The following is an 11,809-nucleotide window of genomic DNA, read 5'->3' on the forward strand; positions in this document are numbered from 1 at the left end:
GAATATTTTTGCTTCACTTTGGCTTCATAATCTTTGGCAATAGAGGTTATAAACAAAGCGAAGGAGGTAGCGGAAATTTCGCGGATATCAGGTAATTGAAATCCAAGTGCCTCTTCCTGATAAAATTGCACAAATTTAGATAATTCAGCTATATGACGTTCTTCAAGTGTTGATAGCAATTATTATCTTTATCTCTGTGGATTTGGATTTATTTTTGTGTGTGAATTTTTGCTCTTACTTTTGACTGGTGTCTGAAAGTAAATCTTTAGTTATTTCTTGCCTCTTATTTCTTTCATTTTGATCTCCATGATTCAGTTCCTTGACCAAGGCCAAGGCTAAATTATTTTTTGCTAATAACTCTTGTTTGTATTGTAAAGTTTAATTCTCTTTGCAAAAGGAGCTAATAAAGCTGCGTGTGGCAATGGGCGATTGGCAGGAAAGTTCATCAAAGTTTTCAAAGTGATTTTGACAGAACACGTAAACTTGTCTTGACTAAAGTTTTAAGGTTGCTGTAAAATTTAGACAAACCCCATCTGTCTATCTGATCATGAAGCTGTAGCGCTTGTATTATTTTTTGTGACTGTCCTGGTTTTAATTCTTTTATCGGCTTTTTCTCATGCGCCTGTCAGATCAATGGCTGGATCTGGTGATCAAGTTGTGCCGTACAGGTATTTGAATCTTTAAATTTCCGTAATAGCTTTGTTCTTACAGTAATCAATGTCTCAACCAAGAGTTTTTGTATGTATTTCTTTCTCTAAAGCTGAACTGAATGAAAAGCATGCACTTAAGGTAACAGTCGGTTCCTCGAGAATCTTGATTATTGGATTTCCTTGATTCACTTATCAGAAAACAGCCCCCCAATTCTATCTCTGAATCTCTTCGTCAAATTTCATGTCATTTCTCCCGACATTAAGAAACCAATTTTTGAATTTATGGCTCCAGAAAAATTCAGTTGGATGGAGATTGCTAGTCAAGTCTTGGATAATAAGTTTCAAGGAAACATTGTTTTCATCTTCAATTTCATGCTAGATATTGCAACGTAAGGAACTTAACTAATCAAGTGATTCCGTTCAATTTACTTCTTATTTATACCACACTTCAACATAATTGCTCATTCCCCCATCAGGAGCACAGTTTGTGTGGTGGGTGTCAGCTGACACATCTACCTACAAAACCTCACTAAGTAGGTACAGAAATTCAGTTACAAATCACAGATTGACATTACGTAACGAAATGAAAAAGTAAATCACTCAACTCTATATAGAGATCTATAAAAATGTAAACTATATCAGAACCTTAAAAAAACATACTGTACCTAAGTAATCCTCCATTTGCACTTACACTAATTGGAAATATTGCATGAACTCATCATTTATTGCATTAACAATTTCTAATACCAGTCTGATGAATGCAGCCTCCTTTTTTGGTGTAAGTAATGTCCTTTTGTTTTTGTTGTCCCTTTTTGCACGGCAGTCAAAAAAGAACATTAACTCCTAACAGAGACAAAACATTATCTTAATGAACAATTGGGAAATAAAAAGCACAGAAGAATGTAAGATCTGAGCCCTGTTTTTTATTTGATCATTATTCTTTCGACTCAGTAATATCTATTATACAGATTCAATTTTCATTTCATTTTTTTTTTAAGTACGCACATTTTCTGTATGAAATTCGAAAAGAAAATATCTAAATGTTGTAATTTATACCATAACCACTGAACCTTCCCTTTCTTTATTAATTTTTATGCATGTTACCAGTGTAAACTTAAATAAGTGATTTTTTTTTTCATATGGATCTCATGACTTAGCTAGGTACTTATATGTGTATATGGTTTCTGAGAAGAAATTTTTTATTTTGAAATTTTCAGTGCCAGTTGGTTTTGGGGTTGGTTTTCATGGTCTCCAATGTCATCCACACTCCTAAGGACGGCTGAGAAAAAGATTTTATCTTGTAAGTGTTTATCAGTATTAAGGCTTTAACTCTCTAACTCAGGTGTAAAATTTAATTTCATGACTCTTGAATTTGGAAGCCATATGTACAACTGATAGCAACATCTTTTGAATGCTGCTTGTTCTGAAGATACTTTCATGATGAGAAATTTCCCATTAATCCATTCTACATTGTTAAAAGTTGGCCGTAAGAAAAGACCTCCAAAAAGTTTTGTTTCGTTCAAAAGGAAAACATCCCTTCATAAGAGAAGATAGAAATTAATTCTGAAATAAATTAACTCTGAATATTTGAATCATCTAAAATATTATTTTGACTCGTTAATTTTTCTTACAATTTTTCATTATTAATTTTAGAATTTTACAGTGTTTGACTTTAAAATTGTTACTCTATTTTAACTTCAAACGAAACAAGACATGTTTGTTGTTAACAACAACATAGCCATAAAGAAAAGGAAAATATGAAGTAAATTTCAACCTTCTTCTCATCGGCGATATTTTTAGTTTTCTTTCCTCTTTCAGATTTTTGTCGATGCTTCATCCTAGAACATCAGACTGAATGCTCATTATTACTTTCCAGGTTTAAAAACACCGTACCGCGGCTGGTATGTGGACATTGGATCTGTTGTGGGGAAGTCAGATAAAATTTGGACAATATCTCTGAACACGGAGTCAAAGAAAACCCCTATTGTTTTGTTGCATGGTCTGGGAGGAGGTGTCGCAATCTGGTGTTTGAATTTAGATGCTTTGGCTGCTACTCGACCTGTTTACGCCATAGATCTTCTCGGTAATATTGATTAATTTTGTTAGTCAGCACACTTTTTGAGTTCTTGGTGCGGAGTTCATACTTAAAATATGCTTACTGACATGTTGCTTCTTTCAAACAAGTATTCGAATTAATTCATCATGCCTTCATGGCAGTCATAAACTTCAAAAGCAAGCAATCTGGATCGTTTCTAAGTTGATGAACTACTGTTCGGATGCATGGAAAAAGCACTATGTACATATAGTTTCCGATCATTCGATTACTACTGTTAAAACATGTTGTTGTTGAATTGTATTTACGGGCAATCTAGCATTTGAGAAAAATCATATTTTTTATGACTATTCCGTCGATAATAAGTTCCAACATTGTGCATGGGTATTTGAACTTTCATTTTTTTTGCATGTCAACATATTCAATTAATATTAACATATCGACGGCATAAGTCCGCAATATCACATATCTCGTTTGCGGTGTCTGAAAATCTCCGCCTCTATGTTATTTTTTTAAAGGAGAACTTTCGCAGAATTTTCTTTGCACAGAGAAGAAAAATCACGGCAGTCTGAAAGAATTGCCGTTGAGTAGTTTTCTGTTTAAAAAATAAAGTATGACAGGAAGTCTGCGATGTCGCAAACCGAGTTATATGATTGCCGACTTACACTGTTGATATGTCATGTGAAAAAGGCAGGAGTCATGAGCTTTGCTGGACATTTTTGACAGAAGCTAGAGCTGTAAGTTTTTAGACCGTCCTTCCTTCCCAAAAAACACTTCATTTAAGATGAGAATATTTGAAAGCTGTTTGAGTCTCTCGTCAAATTATGTCTCCTGTCCAAGAAATAGTCAAATGTCTCTGTGTGCCTTTTCATCAAATCCTGGTCATAGAACCGTGTAATTTAATCGTGTGTCTCCTTGTGGTGTGTTAATGGCAATAAATCTTTAACTTTTCAAAGGTTTTGGCAGGAGCTCAAGGCCGACCTTCAGTTCAAATGCTGAAGTAGCAGAAACACAGTTAGTCAACTCTGTAGAAGAATGGAGACAGGAAATGGGCCTGGAAAAAATAATCCTTCTCGGACACAGTTTAGGTGGTTTCTGGCAACATCGTACGCGATAAAACATCCTGACAAGTAAGCAGACTCATCCACAGAGTATTATAATGTTTCGATTATTCTCTCTAATAGGTATTTTAAAATCTAGGATTATAATAAATTTAGAATTCTTTCCACCTTTCATAAATCTTACATTTTTAACATTTAAAAACCCTACATGGTCATTATGACGGACCTTAGGTGTCCCTACTAATGTTAAGATCTTCAAAGATGATTAGAGATGGTTTTAAAGTTGCTAATTTTTAGATTTTGCGCAGCATTGTGCTATTGCAGAACTAATTAACGATACCTATGCTTAAAATGTGGGGATTTTGTCAAATATAGCTCAGCTAGAGCTGTTGCCAGCTAAGTGATGTTGTTCTTTCGGTTTCAAGAGCCAATGACGAATTTGGGCCTCTGCACAAAGCGGCGTTAGCTACTATCCACCTTGAAAACATCCGTCTCATGATCGTATCGTAAAAAAACTTCTCAGCAGTTATGATTGGCGACTTTTATGTGGTTGTAATTTTTGTGTGGCTAAAAATTAAAGTGTTACAAGGTTTGAAAGTATTAAAAAACTTATCTAAGCTTATGTTCTTGCTTCTGCAAGAGTCAGATGTTTTCATGTGGATAGTAGTGACTGCGAAAACGCTTGCAAACCGAAAGGTAACAACTGTCAACTTAGCTGACAACACTTCTATCTGCAAACTGACAATTTTACAGGACGCAGAAAAAACTTATCCATTTTTGTAATTTTGAGGTTAGGTTTGCAATTTTTTCATACATTACAGCGCTCCCACGCGACTAAGAAAAAAACTAAGAACATCAGCTTGCATATTTCATACTGTCGAGTGTGGGAAAGTTGCTAACTCGTTTCCACCAAAATTGTTAGCTGAGCAGTATTGTTTCTTAGCCCCCGATTAGTTCCTCGAAGTTTGGAGGTTGTGTTCGAAAAAGCTCTTCAGATTGACAAAAGAATGTCTCCAATGTTTGCTGTGGTGCGTTCTTATTATATGATTCCATGTTAATGATCTGGAATGTTAGATTTGGGTAAACCTATGAGATGAGGTGTGTACTTCCATGTTAAGGTTTGTATTAAAATAGAACATTCTAATTTATTTTGTCATGTTTTTCTTTTTCAGTGTGAAACACCTGATTCTAGCAGACCCATGGGGATTTCCTGAAAAACCCAAAGATCCTCCAAAGTGGAATGCTCCTCTCTGGGCTAGAGCGATTGCCTCTATGGTGCAACCTTTGAATCCTCTTTGGGCAGTTCGCTTTGCAGGACCCTTTGGTATGTATTTGTCTAATTTTTTTACCCTCCTCCTCTTAATTGATTTGCAGCTTGTATTTTCATGGGAGGAAAGAATTTATTCGTGTACCTAAGACTTTGTGGTAAATACCTCTGTGACATGATGATGCACATTTTTGTCAGTGTTTTCTTAATAATAAATTTGGGACTATATTTTCACAAGTTTTGTGTCCCCCGCAGAATCCAAGATACAAAAGTAATTCATGCCATAGAGGGTTGAGATTTAAATGCACGTTTCGCTGGAAAATTTTAATACAAACCTGACGTTCTTTTCACTCTCTGAATAGAATATAATTTTTTTCCTCTCCATCAGTGTTATTCCATGAACTTTTATTTATTTCCTTCAATCTTAAGTAAATATTTGACTAATTTTGATCTGGTCTAGGTCCATGGTTGATTCAGAAAGTACGCCCTGATCTTAGCCGAAAGTTTGCTCCTGTTCTAGAAGATGAGGATACTAGTGTTGTCAGCTCTTATATCTTTCAGTGTAATGCTCAAAGTCCTACGTAAGTCTTCTTTTTAAAAATCCTTGTGCGTTCTTCATCAAAAGCTTTACATTCAGTCTGAGAGCTAAAAACTATTCATCAGACATAATTTTTGCAGTGCAGCAATTGGATGTTGATAATTAAGGCGATTATTGTTTCTTGGTTCATAAGACTTAGTGAATAATTCTCAATTTTTGGCAAATTTAAAACCAATGGAGAATGATTCAGTGCTCTGATTACAATTTTGACCGCTATTTTCCTCCCCCTGTTTTTTTCAGTAAAGTTTATTCTTTTTTTTACTCTGAGAATCATACTTGATGTTAGTTTTGACAATTTCTTTTCAGAACTTCTGTCGTTTTTTCACTCTGTGCATGTCACAGAGTTGTCACAGTCAGGAAAAACCGGAGTGTCAGGGAATTTTAAAATGTCTAGGAAAATTACAAAGTATCACAGTAGAATGATTGAATCACCCTCATTTGCTTTCTATAGTGGGTTTGACGTTTTGAATTTCAATTTTGGGTGAAGATTACGTCAGATAATGTCTTTTTAACCATTCAGCATATCCTCAATTACCAAAATGTGCCCAGGAAATCAAGAGACCCCTTTCAAAATAAATAACGCTAAATTTTGGATTTTTAGACCCCTCTTTGTAATGTTTTCTGTGGCGAAGGTCCCTATCCTTTATCACTTAAAACCAAAATGGGGCAATGCTTTCCTCATTTCTCCCCTTTTCTATGAATGGCCCCATAGGGAAATGTCAATAAATTTTTCTCTCTGAATTAATTCTGAATTCCTGTGTTGTCAATGTCACATGCAATCTTCTATCTTAAGTGCCAGAATATAGTATTTATTGTGACTGAGTGTTTTCTTTTTTGGATAAAAAGCTTTAAAATTAATCTGTCTGCTTACAGTGGGGAGAGCGCTTTTCACACTATGATGGATGGTTTTGGGTGGGCGAAGAACCCAATGATCAGAAGAGTAGATGACCTGAAAGAGAGCGTACCGATCACATTACTGTATGGCTCCCGGTCGTGGGTTGATAAATCTCCCGGTGAGAAGATACGTGAAAATCGTAGCAAAGATGCCTATGTTGATATACAAGTAAGTTAATTCCACAGTAAAGTTTGGTGCAACATTTATATACAGGGTGATCCAAAAGTCCCTTCCACCCCCTCTAACTTTTTACCTAATTGAGGTAAAGATTTGAAACTTGGGGGATATTCCTAGTTCAACGGGAGCTACTTTTTGGCCCCCCTAAAATTTTCAGGAGGGCCCCCCTTGGGGGGCAACAGCCCCCAACTTTTAATTTTCAAATAGGAAGACCCCCTTTGTGATAGCTCGTTCGAAAGAGCATAAAAAAAGAAAACTTTTCGCGCAAACCCGAAGTCAATATCTCAAACCGTTTCAAAATGGCGGCCGGTTAAAGTTCAAAATGGCCGAAAATTCACACCGGTTATTTGTCGATGGATTTACGCGAAAATCGGTATGTTGGGGTATTTTGACACGAGAAAAACGAATTTGACGTTAGATTTTCAAAAAAACCGAAATTTCCAAAATGGCCGCCGGTGAAAGTTTAACATGGCCGAAAATTGCCACCTCGGTTTTTTCCTGATGGATTTGCCTAAAACTTGGAATTTGAGAGTATTTTGGCATAAGATAAACAAATTTGAACTTAGATTTCTAAAAAAATCAATTTTTGGTCATTTTGAACTTTAACCGGCGGCCATTTTGGAAATTTCGGTTTTTTTCATAATCTAACGTCAAATTCGTTTTTCTCGTGTCAAAATACCCCAACATACCGATTTTCGCGTAAATCCATCGACAAATAACCGGTGTGAATTTTCGGCCATTTTGAACTTTAACCGGCCGCCATTTTGAAACGGTTTGAGATATTGACTTCGGGTTTGCGCGAAAAGTTTTCTTTTTTTATGCTCTTTCGAACGAGCTATCACAAAGGGGGTCTTCCTATTTGAAAATTAAAAGTTGGGGGCTGTTGCCCCCCAAGGGGGGCCCTCCTGAAAATTTTAGGGGGGCCAAAAAGTAGCTCCCTTTGACCTAGGAATATCTCCCAAGTTTCAAATCTTTACCTCAATTAGGTAAAAAGTTAGAGGGGGTGGAAGGGACTTTTGGATCACCCTGTATACATATTTGTTGCTTTTTAGCACTTTACATTTCCTAACTGCCGGTGTTCTCTTTTAAACCATTGCCCTTCAGGAATTTTAAGTCCCTGATACGGTGATGCTCAAACAGGGCCTATGCCTTGTGCAAGATTTGAATGTTCATCGGGTGTTTTTTCCCGACTCAGTAGCTTTCATATAATTTTTTAATACTTTCCTCTTAATTTTGAGTTCTGAAGTATAAGGAACTAAAACGTGATTATACTTTGCATTGATGCTAAAACTGCAGGAACGCATATCTTGTTTGCATTTTTCTGCTATTTTTCCAAAGGATAACGAATTAATATTGTGGCTTGAAATTTTCACATAATAGTCTTCAAACAGAGAGGAAGAATCAGGATAGTTTTCAAGAAATGATATTGAGTATTTTTCTATTCATAAAAATAGGTATGACTGTAAGTCCTCATCATAGTGAATCACGATATCAATAACCAAAGTGCGAAACGACGTATCTCTGTTGGCAATGTTGCGGAATTCCTGTCATACTTTCACATTTTCTTTTAAAAAAATTGTGAACGTGATTTCTTGAAAACTTTTTTGATTTTTCTCCTCTGTTAGCTGAGTATTCTGTATAGATTTCAAGTCATTCAGATTTTTCTCTTCTTAAAAATAAAATAGTAACGGAAATTTTGAAACACCGCAATGGAGGTACATGGTTTTGCTTTTCAGCCATCGAGACGCACCTTTTCAGTTTCACCGTCAGTATGCAACTCATGCGTCAAGGTCCTCTATTTTCTTAATTTGAAAGTGTTATTTGTTTGGTTTTCCAGATGGTGCAAGGGGCCGGCCACCACGTTTACGCTGATAAATACGAGCTGTTCAACAAGTACGTCATTGAGGCTTGTCAGAAAGTGGACGAATCCGATGATTCGTGAGATCCAAATCACAAACCTTTCTCTCTCTCATTGACAGATCATTCTTGGTTGTGTACTAGAAGGTCGAAAAATCACATCATTTGATATCTACTTATTCTTCTTCACTAGTAGGCTTTACATTAACTGGACTACATTTTGCAATAAGGAACTACAATTTCTGGCTATTTTCACAAACAATTTATTTCCCATCAGTTCCTCCATACAGATAGGTGCTTTTTTGGATGAGCTAGAAATAGTAATTCCTTATTGCAAAATGCGGTCCAACTGTTTGCAACTGTAATGCACTTTAAAATGGACTCCATTTTGCAATGAGGAACTATTGTTTCTGGTTCATCTCAGAAACAACATATGTGCGATGTGCTATCAGTTTCTGTATGCAGATAATTGCTTTTATTAATGAACCAGGAATAATAGTTCCTTATTACAGAATGCAGTCCTAATGAAGCTATGGAAATTCAGTGTAAGCAATTCTAATCATATAGAACTTCTAGTATGAGTTTTTATTATTCCTTTTTTGTATAAATTTATATTTCCTGCAAGGATGGTAGTTTTAAACTCGGCAATCAAGGCTTTGAATGCTTTTAGCAAGCTGATCTGCAACATTTTTTGATAATGCCATCAGCCGACTCTGTAGTGAGCTGTCAAAAAAACTTTTTTAATTCATGTTTGAAAATACTACAATAATTTAACTTATCTCTGTAACTCAATCAGAGGTAGGGACTTGAAACAGAAACTGATCAGAATGCTGGATGTTTTATAGTGGGAGTTTTATTATTTAAAATTGGGAATGGATCATCAGTCAGAAAAATTAATGCATTGCTATGCAACAGAGGGTTAAATCATGCTCAAAATTTGACATACTCCTCAGGAGGATAACATCTACAGCTCTAAATGTCAGATCAGACTTATAGAAATGTAGCAAACTTTTACGACAATAATTATAACAAAGATACATTGAGTGAAACTTTTGGAAAATCACATTCTATGAAAGCGAAAAGGTAATCATCACCTTTTCAGATGGAATTGATATTTTTCAGACTTTTGCACCAAAAGTTTTAAGAATTAATTTTATGCAATAGTGTCAAATGTTCAATGAGCTTGTTCAGAGTTCAAATTAAATTTTACTTGTTTTCAATTAATTTTTTTGTTTCAATTTTAAAGTATCGCATTTTTGAAAATTAGTGCGTGTACTTAGTTCACACGCATTTTCCTGGATATTTTTGAACGTTAGGAACCCACAGAAAGCAAAATCAAAGCTCTGTATTCTGACCTACTATTTCAATGGGAACTGTAGAGAAAACCAAAATGGCATTCAAGATTATTCCTCTAGCTGCAGGTATAATTTTGACCATGTGCCCTTCTGCTGCATGCACAATTTTGACTGTACGACTCCTTTGCGGGGATGCATGGCCCGTACAGCTGTTATCAAAGCATGACTGCACAGACCGGCACAAAAGAGTAACAGAGGGGTTGCACAGTCTAAAGTGTACCTGTTGCTGTTGCCTTCCTGGTTTCTAAACAATGGGCGTTTGAATAAGAGTTCATAGTATCTAACTTTGAAATCGTTTTTATAGGTTGAAAAATCCTGAAAAATGTGTGTGCTTTATGTGCATTCTCTAATTTTCAAAAATGTACCACATAACCAAAAATTACTGAACAAGCTCATTTTACTATTGTCGCATCAAGACTCCTTTTCCTGTGGTACATCACAATTTGAGCATTCACATTATGGAACTAAGTCAAGTCTCTTTGTCATTGAAAATGAAATACAGAAGCTGTGAATTTTTATTATGTCAAGTATTTCACTCTCAGGGTATTATTTGTAGTGAAAACTGAACCCACCCATATGACTGTTTTGAAGGTTGCGCTAGCTCAGTCTTTTTTGAAATGCCTCATAAATAGTCCAAATTTTAAATCCAAACTTTTTTATCCTTAATATTTAACCCTTTCTTTCATGTTTACTTTTGTCATTTCCATTGAAAATTGAATCCTTTTGCACACAGCCCCTTTTTTATGGACAAATAACCCAGTTCTTCATTTTTAATGCCCCTGTTTATTCAAATTTAATGGTATTTTGATCTTGATCACACATAGTCTTTTTTTATTCAATGGCTGAATTTTTGCAACGTGAATGGAAGCTCTCAGAGTTGCAATAGAATAAAACGTGTGTTCGTGTTGTTAAGATGGTGCAAAAACTCATTTGATTATATTGTTTATTTGTGTTAGTAGATTTTATTTTATTTTATTGCAGTAGGCTAAGTTGGTTTTCTTTCTGTGTTGCCCTCCCAAAAAGTAATCAAGTACTGTGATTCAAAGCAGAGTTGTTGAATGATCTGTAATTCATTGCGCGTTAAGGTTTTTTCATAAGGCAGGAAAAATTGCACGATCCCTGTAATATTTTATCAGCAACTCTGGAACCGTCTATTTTGACCGATTAAAATTTTATTTCTGTTGATTTTTTCATTTTGTTAAAGTTATTATTGGCGTTCCTTGTGGAATAAGAGTTTTTATATTCTACCATAGGAAGTTTTTGTAAAATAAAAAACAAATTGGAAGCTCTGTATTTGGAACAAAAGATTAAATTCTATGATGTAATGTTAATTAATACCAATGAATGTCGAGCAATAAACTCCAGTACAACTGCATAAAACTAGTTTTGTGTTTTAAACCCTTCATTTGTTCTCATGATTTTTGCAAAGTAAGCATGCTTTCAACTGAGCACCAATAGCTACCTAAATTCGAAAAATGTGTTTTTTTAATTGCACTGTTAAAATCTCCAATTTCGTTTCCTCCTCCTTCAGGGAAAACTAAGCAAAATTTTTCCTTAGAATTTTGTGAGATTTTTTATAGAATGAGTAAAGAAAATTAACGAAAAATTTTAGTAGAAACTGTCTGTTTACTTTCTTTTAAAACCAGAACATGATCGGAAATTTAGAATTTTGCCACCTGATAAAGTTTCACACAGGTGATGAATAGAACAACTTACTGAGGAAAAAACATTCATAAGCAGGTACAGTTTAATAGTATTACACCAGTTAAGTACATAACATTATCAAGCAGTGGTGAGAGAAAATATCGTCCTTTGCATTAGGCAATAATTTAAAATTAAAAGGAAGCGAAAATACTATCATTATATACTCATAATAAATCGTAGGAATCAAATGCA

At 35.1% G+C, this 11,809-nt stretch overlaps 1 protein-coding gene across 1 annotated transcript; it reads left to right on the forward strand.

Moving 5' to 3' along the window:
• The first annotated feature begins 97 nt into the window (after positions 1-97).
• puml (pummelig) lies at positions 98-11,285 on the forward strand. The gene is given in 9 exon segments (XM_019052450.2): positions 98-668; positions 1,868-1,950; positions 2,527-2,733; positions 3,660-3,797; positions 3,800-3,833; positions 4,937-5,088; positions 5,492-5,612; positions 6,503-6,692; positions 8,539-11,285. Coding segments are annotated over 9 exon segments (1,065 nt in total). The 5' UTR covers positions 98-633; the 3' UTR covers positions 8,644-11,285.
• Positions 11,286-11,809: the final 524 nt, after the last annotated feature.

This window comes from Bemisia tabaci, chromosome 10 (assembly GCF_918797505.1).
Source record: "Bemisia tabaci chromosome 10, PGI_BMITA_v3".
NCBI classification, from domain to species: Eukaryota; Metazoa; Arthropoda; class Insecta; order Hemiptera; family Aleyrodidae; genus Bemisia; species Bemisia tabaci.